Source organism: Vanessa tameamea, chromosome 11 (assembly GCF_037043105.1).
Source record: "Vanessa tameamea isolate UH-Manoa-2023 chromosome 11, ilVanTame1 primary haplotype, whole genome shotgun sequence".
In the NCBI taxonomy this organism is placed as follows: domain Eukaryota; kingdom Metazoa; phylum Arthropoda; class Insecta; order Lepidoptera; family Nymphalidae; genus Vanessa; species Vanessa tameamea.
In genome coordinates, this window is record NC_087319.1 from 6,189,394 (window position 1) to 6,209,189 (window position 19,796).

Genomic DNA, 19,796 nt, shown 5'->3' on the forward strand with positions numbered 1-19,796 from the left:
AATATAATCCCATGTTTCAATCTATACTTTATTTTTAAAGAAAAACATCTTGCTGTTTGTGTGGACAAAGGAACATAATGAAGAAAATCCCTAAAGAGGAAATAAAGTGATTCAGAGGCAATGACAAATCCTCTCCAAGACAGACAAGAAATATTTCTTTAAAATAAAATGTGTGATACATTTTAAATATTTGCTATCCGCTTTCTGTTCTATAAATTTTCATGTAATTTAGAACTGAAATAATAGAATTTATATTCAAAAAGATCTTAGCGTGTCTGTTATTTTTTATTGAAATTTTAATTGCTTTGTTCTCTTTAACTATTATAATTCTGTAAATATAGATTTGAAATTCTAAGATTAGAATCCTGGGTCAATTGCGTCAAAAAAGTTTAATCTTTTTCCATCCTTTCCTCAGTATCAGTGTGGACATGCCGTGACGTGGCAGACTCTCACGATTCACGTGTTTTCAAGCGTACGGCCGTGCGCCTGAATTATCTGTGGTCGTGTCTGATAACCCTCTCATCGGAATATGAGCATGAGGGAGAGTGCGTCTTTGTGTGCAAACACACTTGTCGACTATATTATCTAGTTTGCAAATGGCTCGTCTTTGAGTTCGAGATGAGATAAATTCGGTCAAGAGTTTATTATACCTACTTTATCCCATATTTTTCTATAAACATAAAAAATTATTACAGAAAGTTATAGCAGTAATAAATATTTATATGGACACACATTAAAAATAAAGATACTGAGAAGTATTGAAAAAAAATATTGCAACAGACGGACTGATCTCAGATTCTGTAAAAGATTGACAGCAATAAAAAAACCAAACGATTGATATAACGAAATAAATGTTTATATAAAACAAATTGTAGAAAAATATAATAATTTGATAAAACGAGAAAAATAATTACTCTTAAATAACTTTACAAAGCGATGCAACAAATTAATCTTCCACGTGCAATTCATTTTTGCAATACACACCATACAATAGATTATATAACACTCATTTATTGTATTAAATAATTTTTAAGATTTGCGATTTTGATACTTGTAATTTGAAATGCGGCCTGCGTTTGACTCTATTTCTACATGTTTTACCTCAGCTCTTAATATGTGACTTTGAAGATTAGCTATTGCGGTCTTTTTCGATACAAGTCTCCTAGGAATCCGACTGCACTACGGTGCGCCCGTTTGGTCACACCGACTGACGTGCGCCCGCCGCTGCAAGACTAAGATCCTGAGTCTGCAGCGGAGAGTGGCCATCCGCATGGTGCGGGGATATCGCACAATATTCTTCGAGGCGGCGACCCTTTTATCGATATTTTCTCATCACAAGATCATGTGCCATAATTGGTTGGGATGCCAATTTCATCCAATGATGTTTTCGCCGAGTTACAAGCCCAATTTAAGCACATACGAACTCAGAGGTGGCTGGCTCGATTTGAATACTAATTAAATAATACCGTGCATATTTTAAGTATTAATCAATATGGTATTTACAAATATATGAAAATATTTCTGTTTAAGTAAATTACATTTATCATAAAGATTGCATTTTATTTGTTTAGTTAATAAGTTCTGCTTCATATTGTTTTATTTTATTTTTAGCTTATAAAAGAGTAACATTTTCTGTTGAATTTGATGACGGAATTGACATTCTAAATCAGCGGTCACGTTTTAAGATTCGGAAGATCTTGAGTGTATTTGAATAATTTTTTTTTATTTTTTTATTAATGCTTTGTGTCTGCCTAGTTTGTCATATTTATTTGTGTGAGACAGAAAACACGTACTTTAAGTAAACAGTTGATTCAAAACGAATACAAAGAAATATATACTATGAAAGAATATCTTTAATAATCGTATCAGTTAACGTTATAAGTAAAAACAATAAATTAGAACAGAATTTGCTGCTTCTATTTTTAATATCCCGTTCGATAAATGACAAAACGAATTCCTTATTTACTTTAATTTCCGTTTCACTGTGAGTTTATTTTATCGATAGAATTTTGCCTCAAAAAGGCCGTGTTTACAATTTACAATCTATACTAAGAAGATAATGCTGTTACAATTTAGTTAATTAAAAGAACAGGTTCTTTGTAATTACTGCCATACTAATTTAATTTCCCAATAAATTTGATTGTGATTGATTGGTAGTAGTAAAGTTTGATTTTATTTAGCTAAAAGGTAGGTTGTGTCTAGACAAGGGCCTTAACAATAAAGAACATATTTTATCATCATTTATCATTAGAAACTATTTATCAATAATCAATAATCAATAATTTTCTGTGCAGGAGTTATACTGTGCAAAAGATTTTTTCTTTTGATATTTTTTGTCCTGCTCATTGTATTGGTATTATTACCAAGCTAAATACAATATTATTAGTAACGTGAGCTCACTCTAATTTCTGGGGAAAAAATATGAACGATAGTATACAAAAGTTGTACATTCTCTTAAATATTTCTGCTGTGTATTTTTCTCCCAGTAAGAACAATTATCCGGGAAAGATAAGCCCTCGACCTAAGGTATATCCATATGCAAGTATTAATCCTCCGTATACCATAAAGTTGACAATTAATATTATATATCTATAGGAAAATATCATACAAGCCAGTCCATATCATACAATAAAATCATTTTAAAAATAGCGCATAAAACAAATGTCTTAAGAGTCTAAGGGTGCGTGTTTAAGTGCGTTGACGATTGTGTAATATAATACTAAGTGTATCCAAATTCCTGTTTGTGTGTCAACTAAATGTCACATATTCTATTAGTTGAATAAATACTTAAGTAATAATTGTACTTTTACCCGAGGTCAACAAACGTAGAAGTAAATTAATTATTCATATTTTACTATTAATATAGTTTATTGGTAGTTTCTGTCCATTTCAGGCATTTAATGGGCAATCCCGGAGAATTATAGGCTTAACGCATTCACACCAAGCAAAAACGAAATAAACATACAATTGATTTTTGTTAAGTAATTGTTTTACTTTTGCAGATTCCATATAGTTACAACACCGAGTCGCTCAATAACATATGAGCGTTGGTTTATAGGTAATTAAAATTCAAAGGAGCGTTCAGTAATTTAAGTAACTCATAAATAAATCATTTATGTAGATAAACAATATTATTTAAAAGTTGTATAAAAATATATGCAGTGTTCAAATGACCTTATTAATATGGTACTTTTTATGTTAATCACGTTCGACACTGTGATCAGGGAGTCGCTTTTCATTTGTATTGATTATGAGGACAGATACAGTTTTGGCAACTTCATTATGTTATACTATAAAACTTACCGGTAGTTTATTCTAATCAAAGAGTCCATCTCCGTATGGAGACGATAATCACTCTCTAAAAGTTACGTATTCTTTTTCTCTTCTGATCTTGGTGACTTTGTTTATATTAAATATTATAAATGTAAAGACATTTTTGTTTGTCACTTCATCACGATTGCATGTGCATAATTTCAATCTTCACTACAAGAATCTAAGCTATATTTTAATTGATAAAATTATATGTTTAGTTATTGTCACGATGCGTTTGATATTTTTAATTATTCATTGATGGAATCGACGTATCATCCAGGTTTACCCATTGTCACTTGACGTCAGTGGGGTCAATGTCAGTCACCATATACGCGGCTAGCGTGCTCATAGTCTCATTAATCCTTCCTCCCAGCGTCCTTACTCTCGAACCATTTATGATAAACAAAGAACAATTAAACAAACAATCCCAGTATAAATTCTGCAGCTTCAATATCATAGGCATCAGTTAATTCATTAACATCACTAAGCATCATAGCTAGTCCTGTTTGATCAAAGTGAAAGTTTAAAAATGAAATTCATTCTGTTATCAAGTTTGTTCGTGTGTGCTATGGCTGAACTACCTCGCTTTAGACCGGCGAGGTTTAGGTTTCAACGTCAGGAGTTAGCACCGACTACAACAGATTCGCCAACAGAATCCACCACTGAACAAATGGGACCATATCCGCCATCAGGTTGGAGGCCTTCTGGTCAAGCTTTTACCCTGCCACAAGATACTACACCAACTCCGATGGACACATACGGACCTCCAGAAGCTAGTGCACCATACCCGCCGTCTGGATGGAAACCTCAAGGACAAGCATTTACATTACCCCAGGAACAAACGCCGCCTGAAACTAGTTACGGAGCTCCAGATACCACTTATGGTGTACCAGAAAACACATATGGCGCGCCCAGTACTGATTCAACAACAACTGATAATCCGGCAGTAGAAAAATTAGAAGAGCCAGTAGACGTGCAGAAGAGTGTTGGAACATATTACGTTCTTTTGCCAAATGGACAGTTGCAAAGAGTGGAATTCGTCACAGAAAATGACATACAAAATATGAAATATACAGCGAGATTGCAGCTGCGTGAACGAGCCCCGTTATACGTGTTTGGACCTTAAAACAGTTATATTGCATTAGAATATATTTTGCAGCGATGTGTGCTTTGTTACAAAGATTATTAAATTAAATTTTGTTGAAATAATGATAATTATATAATGGTAGAAGAATAAACGACTAAAAACCCAATATTTTTAGTGTCTGTACCTATTGTCATGAGCCCCTCCTCACCCATATAAAAATACTAAAGTGTACGTTTGTTTTTTATATTTTAAGAGCTTCTTTTGTGCGTGCAATTTGTGTTCCCCTACGCGTTAATAGATTGAGCCGCCCACTCTATACGTATATCGGTATCCTCGTTGGTCTAATGATCTAATGGCTAGTATATAAGGCTGCAGATCCCGAGGTCCTCGATTCAGTGCCGGGACTGTATTCATATAAAAAAATCGGAGAAGTTTTTTTTGTGTTTTTATTAAAAACATTGGCAGAGGAACGTAATTAATGAAAGTTCATATTTAATTTTTATATACTGATGACTTAATTTCAAAATTATTCGCATTTAAGATTAAAGTTGATTTTATAAATTTAAAATAGTAATTGGTGAAAATGTTAAATTATGTTTAGACCATAAAGAATAGACAAAAAAATTATAGACATATTTAGTGTAGAAACAAAAACAAATATACCGACCTAGGGAATGATTTATAATTCGTATTCAATTTTATTTGCTCTCCTATTTATTGAAATAATGTGTTTAGCTCATATAAGGCTAAGTCAAAAGCTTTTGTATTATTTTTTGCGATCAAAAAGATAAGAAAATATATTAAATACACGCAAAAGATAATATTTCTATAACAGAAGCTACAAATAAAAAATTTAAAAAAAAACCCTTTTTATATACCTATATTTTCACTTTGCGTAACTTTATCATACGTCCGTAATAGACTATCAATAACGTTCATTATAAAATGTATGGATAATTAAACGCTAGAATATTCAACAAAGCGATCGTTTCTCTAACACAAATGTTCACTATTCGAATATTACGAGTATAACAAAGGTACTTCATGTAGTTTATTTATTACGAGCTGTTCCACGTTAAATGTTCCTGGTTCCAGTTTTGTCTCGGGGCCAGTAGGGTAAAGTTAATTAGGCCTCAATCTTTCTCAAGAGCTAGGCAACAGCAAAAAGACTTTTTCCAATTCGACAGGCAGTTCCAAAGATAAATGCGTTCAAACAAAAAAAAAACCTTTCTTTTCCTACATTAGTGTAGATTGTTTGATTTTGTTGATATATTTATCTAGATTATTCAAGTGCATACATTAGTTCACAGGAATTAGAACTTATCCCGTTTTATATCTTTTGGTCATGAACATTTTATATAATCTGACAAGATCTTTGCTAATATCGACTTAATCATTATTCTTATGTGTTTTATTATCGTCGATCTAATATTTTTTATCATTCCTTACATCGCTATGGCACCACTAACTTTGGGTACTAAGATTTTATGTCCCATGTGCATATAGCACTGGCTGAGTAACCATTCCAAACGGAACACAACAGTAGTAATTATTGCTGTTTGGCGGTAGAATTTGTGGGTGATACTTATTCTGACAGGATTGCACAAGTTCCCACTACCATGTATATTTGTATTGAAAGGTGTACATAGTTTATTTTGGGGTGTCCTCATCATCGGGCAGGCATATTGCCAAATATTTTATTCTTCACCGCACTGCAGCAACTTGAAATTAAATCTTTTCTAGCACGAAATAAAAATGCTCGACTTATTTTTACTTTGAGAAAATATTGAATTTTCATTCTTTTTAAATTAATTTAAAATTCAATAGAAAATCATTTTTTTTTTTAATTACTAATCTTTAGTTGAGATTTACGTGTTTTAACTACTGGGCCACTTGGGTTTTTTTTGCCCCTCATAATTATGAAGCGAAATGTCGATAAGTAGCTAAAACAGCAAATTTATTCATCATACGATACTCGCACGGAGCATATAAAAGTATGATTACCGACCGTTTCCCAGCGCATAAAATTAAAAATTCTCATTATGCTCGCAGTACATACGCTACGAGATAATTTAATTTCAGAGTATATAACGCTCGTATATTGTAACATTTTCGATTTTAATTGCTGTCATTGATTGTGAGCGCTGTTTACAATACTTTGCTCGATCAAGGAAATTGTTATATGAGCGAGTAGTAAAGCTATTTTAGCTTTACCTTGCACGGGTAAAATTATATTCATGTATAACGCGTGCATCTTAACCGATGATTTCGGGTTCAAGCCTAGGCAGACACCACTGAATTTTCATGTGCTTAATTTGTGTTTATAATTAATCTCGTGCTCGGCAGTGAAGGAAAACTGCATGTGGCTAATTTCAACGAAATTCTGCCACATGTGTATTCCACCAACCCGCATTGGAGCAGCGTGGTGGAATATGCTCCTAACCTTCTCCTTAAAAGGGAGAGGAGGCCTTAGCCCAGCAGTGGGAAATTTACAGGCTGCTTATGTAAAAATGTATGTAAATATAAAATGGTTAGTTTTATTTCGTATTAAGCAAAGTCAACTATTGGCTCCTACTGTGCTAATACATTTTTTTGAAAGAAGCATTTTTTTGCCCATAACTTTGTTTTATACAAATGTATTCGTATTGATAGGATTTCAGGATATTTTTTATGTTGCAGCTTTTTACTATTTCAGCGCCGGAGATTTATGATTGTTTTTTCAATGTTAGGCAACAATGGAGAATACGCGATTAAAACCCGGATTAGAGAACCGTTACTGTTTCGGATGAAATTTCAAAAAGATATACGAGCCAGTGGGGGCTCTTTGATGGTTTATACAATGTGCTATCGAAATCATTTCGGTATTTGAATATCTTTTTTATGTATGCATCTGCTTATTAGTACTATTGAATACTAGCTGCCAACCTGGGTTAATCTTAAAATAAATTAGTATCATATAAATAAACCAGAATTAAAAAAAGTCCATTAACTCATCTATATTTTATATACAGTTAAAATTGACTCTTACTTTATTGAAACACTAGGTAGATATATTTTCCCTTCTATCCGGTATTCATGGGTTTTTGATCTTTAAGTATCAAGCTAATGGTAGATTCTAAATTATGCCTCTAGACTATTCTAATATCCGTAACCGAACGTTTTTTCAATACAGTAATCGAGCATTTTTTTGCTACTATTCTAGCGTAGTTCAACCGTTGCAAAATATTGTATTTCTTTTTTAAATAAATTTTTAAACTGAAATCAAAGAGATCGTATTCTATTTTTCATATTAAAACCTACTTCTTCCATATTGCTCGTAACGCCTGACGCCTGCACGGTAATTATCTTGTCTGCATATTAATTAAAGTATTGCGCAGGACAGGAAAAATGAACTGATAAACAGTTGAACGGTGTTAACCATTTATTTTCATTTGATTCAAGTAAAATAAAAACGTAATACTCCTATACGAATAAACAAGAAGATGTGATTTTTTCTGTAATGCCTGCCTAAAAAATAAAAAACAAATATACATAAAGCTTATATCAAAAAATGCAGGTCGTTTCGGAGGTTGCAGTATATAATATTTTTATAGTACTTAATGTATTTTAATTTAGATTATAAGTAACAGGCGTGTACTGAGTTTTCTTGTATTAATACAAATCGTATTCATCAGCAAAACCTGTGCTTTAAACTTTTGTCATTGCGCTTGATTTTTCTTTTTGAATACGATCTGAAATATTAAAGAACTGAATGTATTATTGTAGCCAGGCCGTCTCAAATACAAATAAATATATATACATTTTTAAACAACAACTCTTAAAAGAAAAAGAAATCCTCGTTGAGTTACTTTCGCCGGTTCATTTTATGTCTGAAGTGTTTCTTTCCGAAGTAGATTTTTGACAATAAATGAGCAAGTATATTGAATAAAGATTTTATATTTGACTTGACTTTTTTCTTCTTTTTGGAATTATGGAATTTTTCATAAAAAGCAAATTATATTTTATCATATTAAGTGTATGTAATGTACATTTGTGGATTCAATTTTTTAATTACCAAGTCATACATAAAAAAATTAATGAATGTCTCGTTTTCGAACTGGACAAAGGAGAGGTGAGTGAGCTATTGTTCATGGGAAAAGGAACACTTTGATCCCATGTTATAACTCTTATTAGAATAATATCTACCGGTGGATATGATAGATTATCATTACTTAGCTCATTTACGAGTACCTTGATAATTTTGTATTTGTAAAATCCATCGTATTACTCTCACTCTCATAATAATAATTTGTGTCGTTGCAAAAGCGCTTGTAAGTCTACGTGAATAAAGCATATTTTATTTTTTAATAACCACAAGGTTCTTATTATTGTATATTAACGTGTGTATTTTCTGAGTAGTATGTACTAAATTATATTGGGTAGTTTGTTCACAGTATTTGTATTGTGTTAAATAAAAAAGGATTTTTAAGACTTACGGTAAGCGGCGATACCAGCAATATAGTTATCCTTCACAAGCCAGAAATTAATGAACCACTGAACGATTCCCCTGCAACTGATGTATGCGAACAGAAGAGAGATCCAAGACGTGTCTTCATCTCTTCCCAAAGCATAGTTCCAGGGAAACGGTTTGTTGATCCAGTAAAAGCTTCCAGGCTCAGCAATGTACTGGAGTATTGCAACTGAGTAATTTACAGATTATTAGAAAATATGTCGACATAGAGATAAAAATATTATTATTACAAAGAAACGATGGATGGATTGTGTGAGAGACGATATGGTTAGAAAGAATGTTACTTGTGAGATGACGTCCGACAGAGAAGTATGGAAGGAGAAGATATGTTGCGCCTACCCCAAGTAAAATTGGGATAAGGGCAGGAGGATGATGATAGAGATAAAAAAATATATACTTATAATAATGCACAGTTGTATTATTGCAATATTGTCAACTACCTAATAAAAAGATGAACCCGGGATTTAAACCCGGAGCCTCAGAACCTGAAAGTGTATTTGAAGCTAGTTTAACGATGACTATAAATATTGATTACATTTGAAAGTATTTCCCTAGGATGTTATTGTTCATTGATAAATATAACACTTAAGAATTTCAATATTATTTCCATGAGAAAACACTTGAAATTTAAACTTAATGTGCGAATTATGTACTGGATATCCGATTTTGGTTATTTTAAAGTGTAGTAAAACAAGTCTTAGAAGTTTTTTGAGGAGAATATTTGGAGATTATTCAACGTTGCAGCTCCAATTAGTTACGGATACACACGAAGCAGATTTCCATCTGGCGTTTACTACTTACCATCAGATTTGGTCATCTTTTATTTATTATATATAAAAAGAAAAAACTACCAAATTATTAAAAATTAGGGAATAATTAAGAGTTGATCAATTTTATTTTCGCTCTTGATTGGGAGATCTCAATTTAATTCCCTTCCGCTCAACTCGAAAGGCTCGACCTTTTATTATAATATTTTATCATGAAAATAAAAAACGTAATTTTTTTATCAACTTCTATAGAATAACATACTACGTCATAAATTGTATTTCAAAAGGTCGTATGTAATATACGTATGGTCGTAGTTTCGGTGACGCAACTGATATAACACACAAGACACATACCCAAAAATATTATTGGGCAAACTACTGAAGCAGCTTGCAGGTTAAGTAGGTTTGAAGTTTTTTCTACCACGTCGCGCCAGTCTCGGTTTCCTCAAGATGTTTTCCTACGCCACTAAACAATTTATTAACATTAATTAGGCACTTGAAAACTCATTAGTGCTTTCGAAGGTTTGAAACCATGATCTTTGGTTCAGATTGAGATTATAAAATACAATGATATTATGTAAAATATGTCCCTTATTCAAAATTCATTTGATAATGTTTCGTTCATCGGATTCTCGCCTAGGCTTATTTAATAGAGCAAAGTTGACCACAGGCTTCCTAGAGCGATATCCGATAACAACCTACAAGTTTAGACACCGACGGTCCATTATCAAAGCCCTGAAGGCACTAGATCCATTTAACTATCGAGTCATCTATTAAGAGCTAACCGATCTGAAGTATTACACAGTCAAGATTGGCAATAGTCACGGCGACGTCGTTCGATTAACTTTGTAAATGTACTCAAGCTAAAATACAGTGAGAGCGCTGTTTGAATTAGATGAGAAATATACAGACTGAGGTAACGTTTTGGAAAACGTCAAATATTTGCTTAATCTATTCTTATAATTGAAGGAAATTTCTTGGATTTAGGTGACTATAAGGCTTACAGTGACAGTTAAACTGATCTGTTTGTGGTAAGTTGTCAATGTTAGCTTACTAAATTAAAATGAGATTCAGTTTATTTATTAAAATATTTCCAAATAGTTTCCTTACACCTTAGAACATTGATTCACGTGGTATCTTATATCATATTTAAGATAATATGCAAAGAGCTGATAATATGAAATGTTTGATCTATATAATATTTATATATATAATCTTAAAGAGCCGAGATGGCCCAGTGGTTAGAACGCGTGCATCTTAACCGATGATTTCGGGTTCTTGTCTTGTTTTGTATGTCTTCTTCTTCCATACTTCTCTGTCGGACGTCATCTCACAAGTAACATTCTTTCTAACCATATCGTCTCTCCCACAATCCATCTATCGTTTCTTGGGTCGTCCCCTACCTCTATATCCATCGACATCCTTCTTTCTCACAACATGGTCCTCATTCCTCCGCATAACATGCCCATACCAAGACAGCCGGTTTCCAGATAGCTTATCGGTTACCGGTGCCACTTTCAAACTTAAATGTAAAATTACCATTGACGCCGAAAATAGATTCTACCGAGAACAACCGACAATCAACGCAGTAGTTACTCTTTTCCACTCGTGGTGTACCATATTTGTTTTCCTAATAATGAAGCACTATCAGTCCGATTTACGTTCTAAGCAGTAAATATTATTTAAACAAATTATTCTTATATGTATATTATATTACAAGATGTAAGTTTAAATTTACTTTCAGTTCTAGTTACTTCGATGTCGCTTAAGAAAATACTCATGAATATTAAGTCGACCATAAGAGAAGTGACACCCGTCAGTGTGAACGGTAGCAACACAGCGTAGAAGCCACAGGATCTTTGACCGTGGGTCACGTTGACAATACCCAGAAGCAACCAGACCACGTGAATGCTGAGCCATAAACGAATTTTCCTGTTGGATAATTTTAATTAAATTCATTCCACCTTTAAAAGGTGAAGTATGAAGAGCGTAATGTTTAATGAGATTTATTGCTGGGCTATGAATTGTCCGTCTTGAAATTATAGCTCGTAATTAAACTATCTAGCTCAATGCTTTTGTGTTACTTTTACCATTGTTCTAAATGGTTTATTACTAAAAAATAATGGTACTTAAAGGTTTTAAAAAAATCTACGTAATTAGAATGTTTGTATTTTTGGCTTTAATTCCTTCTTCATCTCTTAGCTCTTTGTTGTTTTGGTGTAGTAACAGCCTGTCAAAATCAAGCTAGTGGTCTTTTTTCAAGGAATAAGTTTTGAAGCTTACTTCACTATGCTATTATAGTTAAGATAAAAATTACATATATATGCAGCTTTTCTGATGCAGTTCAAATGGAAGGAGCCTGAATTTATATGCACAATATTTTGAGTGTTTATACACGTCTCCTACCTGCTAGTAATATTAATCGAATTATCTACATATATAATGTATGATATACCTTCTAAAACTGGAAGCGACTTCGTTTCTAATTGGCCAAATGACAGTCGAATAGAATTCATAGTCGTGGTTGATTGATATATTGTAAAAGTATATCCTGCCGCATGCCTCCGGGTCGTATAGATAGAGAAGTTTCATTAATGTGACCTCATGAAGTTCTGAGCTATCAGGCGTAAAGCTACAGTCGAGAGTCCACCAGCTGATTAGGACAGATATTATTGCTGGAGAAAAATTAAAACAATCAGTGGTTTCGATTTTTTAAAATATTAAACGTCAAATGCTAATATAATAAGAGAATTGTGATTATAAATTAAAAGATTTTAAATTTTACAAACTAATCATCAAGTTCATATGTTTTTATATGTATAACAAATAATGAATTACGATTCACTTACTTTGATATAGTATAACTACAATACTCCAGATTTTAAGTGCACCCATTACTATTGGGTTAGAAAGTTTATTTATAATAGAACGTTTGAAATTAAATTGTCATTTGAGATCTTACTCTAGTTGGTCGTGGTTAGGGATGCCATTTATCTGGAGTTCGCCGCAATGGTCATAACTTGGAAAGCATCCGAGGTTTGTTTAGGAGTAGTTGTGCATAGTTGTATACTGTTTAGGTAACAGGTGGATGTTGTATACCGTCCGAATTTAAAAAATACTTTAATAATAAATTACATAATATATAAATTAACTCTATTTTATTGTTGGGTAATGTGTGTAAATGCCTGTGCTATTAGATATAGAGTTAACATTTTGGGCTCTCAATTCCTGCTGTTTCAATTGGAGATGGAACTCCTAATCACGGTCGATGCCTCCGCTCTAAATTTTGATTACGTAGTAGAATGTTAATAAGTGTTTCCTCGACGTGATAATGAAAAATGTGATGAATCCTGCAAATTGAATTTCTTTAAGGAGTTTTTTTCCTTTCGCATTACCGTTTGTAACACCTCTGATTAATTGTATGTCATTTGCTTTCATGACAGGTTTTATTAAGGAGTTGAAATATTTTTATTTTTTATGAATCATTGCATTACGACTATGACGGCAAAATATTAGTTGAGTTTTGTGTTTATATTATAATCAAAATAAAAATCGCAGTTTTCTTAAATTGTTTGTATTATGCCAGAACTATTTATCTGATTGACTTAAAGTAGTCAGCGTTTCTTTTCGTTTTAAGGTGACAATATTATGTTTTAAATATTGTTAAAGATTTCATAATTTTTAACGTTGTTATTGTTTAAACATCTGTAACTGTGGCGGAGCTTTTGCCTAATAGATACAGGAATAACACCAATAATTAAAGCTGAAAGCAAAACAATTTATTCTTAAACCATAATTAAAATAAAGTTATACATCTCTTCCATTAATACAAAAATACAATAATCGGCGATTAATAAGTTTTTAAAAGAAGAATATAGATTTATAGATTTGCTTGGGCTGAGGCTTAAATTCTCCCGTTCTATAATAAAGTACTTTATTATCAAGCGGTTCCTCATATTTTGGTTCTGGAATCGGAAAATTTTCGTGCAATATCAATCTAGTTCTTACTTCACTTTTCTTTATTCGACGTCTTATTAAATGTAAAATTCTGCAGCAATAAATATTGAGAGCGAGACCAAAACTACCTCTTAACCAACATGTACAAGCGATGATTGGAAGCCAGCCGCCGAAATCGTCGTAATGTTTAATCTTCATTTCCACACTCCAACCGCTATATCTAAGAATCATTCCTTTGGTCAGGCTTTGTTGAATATGTGCAATGTAAACGATTGCCATTGACAAATCAAAAACTATTACATATACACTCATATAGAACATAGAGCCCAGAAGTATTTTAAGGAAATTTAATTTGGTTGTTGATCTAAATATTCTCAAGGCAATTGCTACTAACAGCCAAAATACATGTACGATGACGCTTAGCTTAACGTATCTGTAACAATAGTAAATAAATGCTTGTTAACAGAAAAATAATTGCACTTAAATGTTTCTCTGTTACATAAACATACACAATATATTTCTAAAAGACAGTGAATATTTTGCTGTTGGTCTTTCCTAGACCTACTGACTTGTCCTGAATTTGTTTTCGTGCCGTTTCGCCTGAGATCACAAAATATATGTACCTGATCCACAGAGCCAACATAGCTTACTTTATGTAAATTACATTAATTCAATTTAATATCAAATAAATTCGATCATAAAAGTAAACGAATGTTAAGATTCTATACTTTCTAGTTTTTGCAGATAATTTGGTAGATACAGTCACAACTGCCGGCATCCATTCAATAGGCAGTATGTCCAGTCCAAGAGTATTATTACTAAATTGTAGATTCCATATAGATCTCGAAGCTCGAAGATTGTAACCACAGGCAAGAGGATCGTAAAGATACATTATTCTAGCTAGCTTGTCGAAGTCATATGTCGAATGTTCTGGAGACCACACGCAGAAATCTATCGTAACTGCTCCAGCAAACACTAAGACACCTAGAAAAAAAAGTATCTTGATAAATTGAAGTCTTTATAGTCAGTTTTCTTCTTTTCTCAGAAACCACATTTATGTTTAAAAAATAGGAAAAAATTACGGCTGCTTAACATGGATTTAGTTGCTATAAATTACATGTGGATATTATTATGATTGTCTAGTGGCTCACCCAGACAGAAGAGGAAAATTTTTGAAGACTGATTTTTTGTCTGTCGCAAATTTTGTTAAATCATTTTTGTTGTTTTTGTGAGTAAAATATTTGTATTTCATTATATTGTGCTATTAGTTTCGTAAGAACTATTGTACAGACCATTTATTTCAGCCTATAGGCAGCGCTGTAAATGTGCCACTGCACAAAATAGAAGATTTACAAGAACCGAGTTCAACATAAGTTTCTTAACGGTAGTCTTTTGAAAACAAAGTTTATTAAAGTCCTGAAACGGATATTTTCAACCGCTATTCAAGCGCTGCAATGCGGATCAGTTTCAGAGTCTAACTCAATCTTTCACTTGGCACATATTTTCTTTGCCCTAGTTTATTAATTTTATTTTATATTATTTATAGTAAGGATTTTTATTTGAACTAGAAGCGCTTTTCTGCTGTAATTTAACGTATTAATTGTATGGACACACGCTGTATAAGTATCAAAAGTTTGAGAGTCCGTTTCTTTGTTTTATTAATAAGATCGCTTACAGATACATTTTATTCCCTTATAGGTTTAAACACGAATAGACAAAATTCAGAACATTTATTTTTATCTAATAAAAACATGAACCTAACCATATTGTGAGTCAAGTCAAAAGTCAATATTATAAATATGTATAATAATAAAAAGCGTTTAGTTAATTCGTCCATACATACATAGAATTATTTTTATACCTATATAATTTAATTGTTAAAAGAGTTAGTACTTAGTTTAGACTTAATATTTAAATGAATAATGTAAAATGCCAATTCGAAAGTAATTGTATGAGTCAACTTAAAGAAAATAGGTTTTAATTTGATTCGATTCAGCAGGACACCTTTGGTTGGTAATATATTGCTGCTTATACTGCTTATAGCTATCATATCTATCTATAAATCGAAAAATAATAACAGAAATGATTACGTAATGTATCACTTACATTGCGTAATAACCCAATTTACTATCCAGGCACAAATTATTTTATCTCTCGGCAAGAGGCACACCCTCACACGCGGTATAAAGCTATGTCGAAGCACTGTACCTCTTTCGAATTTTCGCACATTGCTATTAATATCTTCATCGTTATCAATTAAGTTTTGCATTTTATTATGAAATAATTGCTTATCATTTTATGTCAAGAATATGTCAAACTGAATGTTTTTTTTTTTACTTACTCCGTTTTGAATGCTACCGTGACACTGGTATTTCTTCTCTGCCATAATAAATTTATGAATAAAATTACACCCGATTATTAAAAATAAATAATAGATTTAATATAGAGCTAGAGCTAAGCTGTTAGTTTTTTAAATTTAACATCATGTCGTTAGTCTTACTGACACGTACAAATTGATAATCGATTTCACTCACGCTTAGACAAGGTAAGATGATTAATTACAAATTAGTTATGTCGTTTGTCCGGAACACAACACAAATAAACTGTTAAAGGTAATAAATACCGTTTATGTGACTGACCTTGCATATAATGCAGTGATCACTTTTGTGTATCCATAGAGTACGTGTGCTCAGTGCTTCAATTAGTTGTATATAATATGTTCATATATACTGTTATCATACCTCGAAAAATAACAACATAACATTATCTAAAACGGGATATTTACCATGTTTTTTATTTTTATTTGGTGGAGCTCGATATTTCGACATTATCTACGAATGTCTTGTTCACGAGACTGACGTTTGCGGGTAGATGTTGACGGCATTAGAAGTGTCCATATCGGACTACCTCCTTTCTCGTACGTTTGCTGCGTAAACACTGGTTACCACTACCACTGTCACTTTCACCCCTACTATTTGTTTTATTTACACTCGAAACTCGATCCCGTGTTTTACAAACGAAACTCACCGTATCGATTCGCGAATTTTTTATATTGTTATTCAAGGGTTTGCATAATTTTATCACTGGATTCCATACTTTTGACAGTTGAAACCCATCTTCCCTATTGAAATTACTATATTTAGTAATTTCAATGGCTTCTCGTACCAGTCGGGGTATGTAATGGCGTTCTGTCGCGAGTATCTGAGCATTATGAAACTCGATCCAATGGTTCGGTCCGGCTTCCAGAAGATGTTCCGCGATGGCTGATTTCTTGGTATCATTGTTTTTTACCGCCTTGATATGTTCGTTGATACGACAAGATACCGTACGTTTCGTCTGTCCAACATAGGATTTACCACAACTACAGTCGATTTTGTAAACTCCGGGTTTTTCCAGGGGAAAGCTATCTTTAGGTGAACGCAACATTTGCCCTATCTTCTTGAAAGGAGTGAAGATAGTCTTCACCGCATATTTGCCCAGGACTCTAGCTATCTTATCTGTCACTCCTTTAACATATGGCATAAATGCTGGTTGTCTTTCAACCCTGTACTGTCGCAGTAACTTATGATCCCGTGTAGCTGTGTTTCCCACTTTATATCCATTCCGCTGTAGGACCTTTTCAACGTGTGCTAGCTCAGATTGTAGGTGGTCTTCATCACAAAGGTCATATGCGCGATTGGTCAAAGATGCTACTACAGCGTTTAAGTGTCGAGGATGGTGGTGTGAGTTAGCATGAAGATATCGGTCGGTATGCGTTGTTTTCCTGTAGACAGTATGGCTCACAGAGCCGTCCATACGTACTCCAATTTCAACATCAAGGAATGCCATTTTTCTGTTCTTCTCCATTTCACAGGTGAATTTAATTTTTCTGTGGATGCTGTTCAAATGATTTAAGAAATTCGTTGCACTATCACTGTCCCCCTTTATGATGGCAAATACGTCATCTACATACCTCTTCCACAGTTTAATAGTAGTTACAGCCTTTGCCGTTGACATGGCTATCTCCTCGAAATGTTCCATCCAGATGTTGGCGACTAGAGGAGCGACTGGACTCCCCATTGCATTCCCCATCTCCATTCCAAAAAAAAAAAAAAAATAACAACATAGGTATATAATTACTAGAGATGAAACGGATATCCGGTAACTATCCGGTATCCGGCCTATCCGGCCGCCATAATACTATCCGGCCGAATACCGGATAGCTACTATTCGAATACCGGATAGACATCCGGCCGAATAAAAAAAACTGGATAAAAGAAACATATTTTTGAGTAATTCTTTAGTTAGTCTTAGTATCACTTAACTTAAATATATAGTTTTAGTTGTAAATTTTTAATCACATAATAGTAAGTTAATGTAATACAAAGAAATTAATGAATTAGTACTCATACCGCACTAAGGGCAAATTATGGTGAATAAATACAAATTTCTCTGCATTGAGAGGTAGCAGGTGGTTGCGTTTCTCTTCATAAATAAGGCCAGCTTCAGAAAAGTCTTTCGCTATACACCTTGCTGCAAGGTGCAGAAAGGTACATTTTGGCAAACTTTGTTAAATTTGGATATTGTTTGGCGTTAGCTGCCCACAAAGAATAAGGGTCCCATTGGCGATCGGCTACGTTTCGCCGGATATCCGGCGGCCGGATACCCGGCTATCCGGCCACATGGTCGCCACGGTATCCGGCCAAACTGCTATCCGTTTCATCTCTAATAATTACTTATTATTGTATCAAGGCTCATAACAACCCAACAAAATTATATACATGTATGTATAATACAATTCTAGCTTATACCCGAGGCTTTTTCCGCTTGAATGGTAAAAAATATATATGTCACTTGAGTATACAAGAAATATTATGGAAAATTTATTATTATATTCTTTACAATGTTTACGTGATGGAATTTTATGTATGGCAAGCCTTTCTCACGCCATCAATATTGTCTGTGTCAATTGGTTTATATACAGGCCTTTGGACTATCGCCCATTGCCGGCTTGACGTTGATTTCTGGGACACCTGTATATATATACAATAAACTGCTTTGATTCAGTAGTCGAAACATTTTTTTTTTATATATACGTAGTAAGTTATATATTTTGGGTAGTAGTTGATTGTGGTAAATGCTGTATAATTAAGAGTGTAATTTTGTTATTAATTTGAATAATTTTATTTCTGATCGGAAACATTTTACTTCGCCAATCCACTGCAAACAATGAACTACGGTGTACATTGCTTGTAACTACACTAGCTGTTAACATATTTATTAAAGATTTTTAACATAGTTGGGAATTTCAAACCCTTATTTAAATCAAGAAGGAAGTTTAGTGCACTATCAAAGAGTTTACAGCTCAATAAGATTAAGTAGACTTAATTAACTAAACTTTGCTTTTCCCCTAGACGTAGTCCTAAGCGCGTTTACGATCGCTTTAGAAAATATTTATTGTTTTTTTAATGACTGCGCCAATGCGGAATTAAGTGAAATTAGATGTTTAAATATAATGAACTATAGGCATAGTTCACTTATAAGTACAATATAAAATGAATCATTTTATCATCATTTTAAATGATGACCCATCGTAAATATTACAATATAGCAGCGATTATCCGTTTTTTTTATTATGATATTATGGGTTTTAGTATGCTTCAGTTAAAATTGATTTAGAAGCTAGGTTTCGTGTTGGTACGTACATGCAAGTAGAGTAAATGGAAAACGCAACGATATTTTAATTCACTGTTGCTGAATTAAAAATCAAACCTAATGGCAAATGATTTTAAAATATTTACTAACGTTTAAATTAAGATTCATTCATTCAGCAAATATAGACTTCGTTTCAATATACCGCATAAAATAATTATTATTAGGGTGTTGTCTTTCCTGAATTCATAATGAATTGGTATATTTTAGAACATTCGCGAGAATAAAACAAAAACGGTTTACTCTGAACACGTAATACATGTACGTGACAAAGAAAAAAAACTATTTAAAATCACCGAGTCTACAGTCTAATTGTTATGCAAATACTTAAGAAAAAAATGTTACGTTGTTGACCTCATCTAATCTAGCTTTAAAAGTATTTTAGGATTCAAGCACTTTGAGATTATACTATAATAAATAAATATATTGTTAAACTACTATAAGAGTAATATTTAAAAATTAAGAAAAATAA

At 32.8% G+C, this 19,796-nt stretch overlaps 4 protein-coding genes across 4 annotated transcripts; 1 reads left to right on the plus strand and 3 right to left on the minus strand.

Annotated features, from left to right (window-relative positions):
• The first annotated feature begins 3,762 nt into the window (after positions 1–3,762).
• Positions 3,763–4,567, plus strand: LOC113400887 (mucin-7-like). Its single transcript, XM_026640563.2, has one exon. The coding sequence runs from the start codon at positions 3,842–3,844 to the stop codon at positions 4,436–4,438; it is 597 nt and encodes a 198-aa protein (XP_026496348.2). The 5' UTR covers positions 3,763–3,841; the 3' UTR covers positions 4,439–4,567.
• A 3,326-nt stretch (positions 4,568–7,893) lies between these two features.
• LOC135193515 (uncharacterized) lies at positions 7,894–12,571 on the minus strand. Its single transcript, XM_064216316.1, has 5 exons — positions 12,526–12,571; positions 12,132–12,351; positions 11,415–11,608; positions 8,875–9,078; positions 7,894–8,130 (listed from the first exon to the last, which is right to left on the minus strand). The coding sequence occupies exons 1-5, from the start codon at positions 12,569–12,571 to the stop codon at positions 8,087–8,089; spliced, it is 708 nt and encodes a 235-aa protein (XP_064072386.1). The 3' UTR covers positions 7,894–8,086.
• A 943-nt stretch (positions 12,572–13,514) lies between these two features.
• Positions 13,515–15,913, minus strand: LOC113400938 (uncharacterized). Its single transcript, XM_026640638.2, has 3 exons — positions 15,740–15,913; positions 14,362–14,617; positions 13,515–14,066 (listed from the first exon to the last, which is right to left on the minus strand). Exons 1-3 carry the CDS (start codon positions 15,900–15,902, stop codon positions 13,538–13,540), a joined length of 948 nt encoding a protein of 315 aa, XP_026496423.2. The 5' UTR covers positions 15,903–15,913; the 3' UTR covers positions 13,515–13,537.
• A 57-nt stretch (positions 15,914–15,970) lies between these two features.
• On the minus strand, positions 15,971–17,704 carry LOC135193516 (uncharacterized). Its single transcript, XM_064216317.1, has 2 exons — positions 16,925–17,704; positions 15,971–16,012 (listed from the first exon to the last, which is right to left on the minus strand). The coding sequence occupies exons 1-2, from the start codon at positions 17,702–17,704 to the stop codon at positions 15,971–15,973; spliced, it is 822 nt and encodes a 273-aa protein (XP_064072387.1).
• Positions 17,705–19,796: the final 2,092 nt, after the last annotated feature.

Excerpts from the sequence above, each read along its gene's own strand:
- LOC113400887 (XM_026640563.2), top strand. The coding sequence starts at position 3,842 with ATGAAATTCATTCTGTTATCAAGTTTGTTCGTGTGTGCTATGGCTGAA.
- LOC135193515 (XM_064216316.1), bottom strand. The coding sequence starts at position 12,571 with ATGGGTGCACTTAAAATCTGGAGTATTGTAGTTATACTATATCAAA. Across the intron at positions 11,609-12,131 it reads GTCGCTTCCAGTTTTAGAAG|GAAAATTCGTTTATGGCTCA; the intron begins GTATATCATACA and ends ATTATCCAACAG. Across the intron at positions 9,079-11,414 it reads CGAAGTAACTAGAACTGAAA|TTGCAATACTCCAGTACATT; the intron begins GTAAATTTAAAC and ends TAAATTACTCAG.
- LOC113400938 (XM_026640638.2), bottom strand. The coding sequence starts at position 15,902 with ATGCAAAACTTAATTGATAACGATGAAGATATTAATAGCAATGTGCGA. Across the intron at positions 14,618-15,739 it reads AAATTGGGTTATTACGCAAT|GTGTCTTAGTGTTTGCTGGA; the intron begins GTAAGTGATACA and ends TTTTTTTTCTAG. Across the intron at positions 14,067-14,361 it reads TTATCTGCAAAAACTAGAAA|ATACGTTAAGCTAAGCGTCA; the intron begins GTATAGAATCTT and ends CTATTGTTACAG.
- LOC135193516 (XM_064216317.1), bottom strand. The coding sequence starts at position 17,704 with ATGGGGAATGCAATGGGGAGTCCAGTCGCTCCTCTAGTCGCCAACATC. Across the intron at positions 16,013-16,924 it reads TCAACGAACATATCAAGGCG|AGAAGAAATACCAGTGTCAC; the intron begins GTAAAAAACAAT and ends TTATTATGGCAG.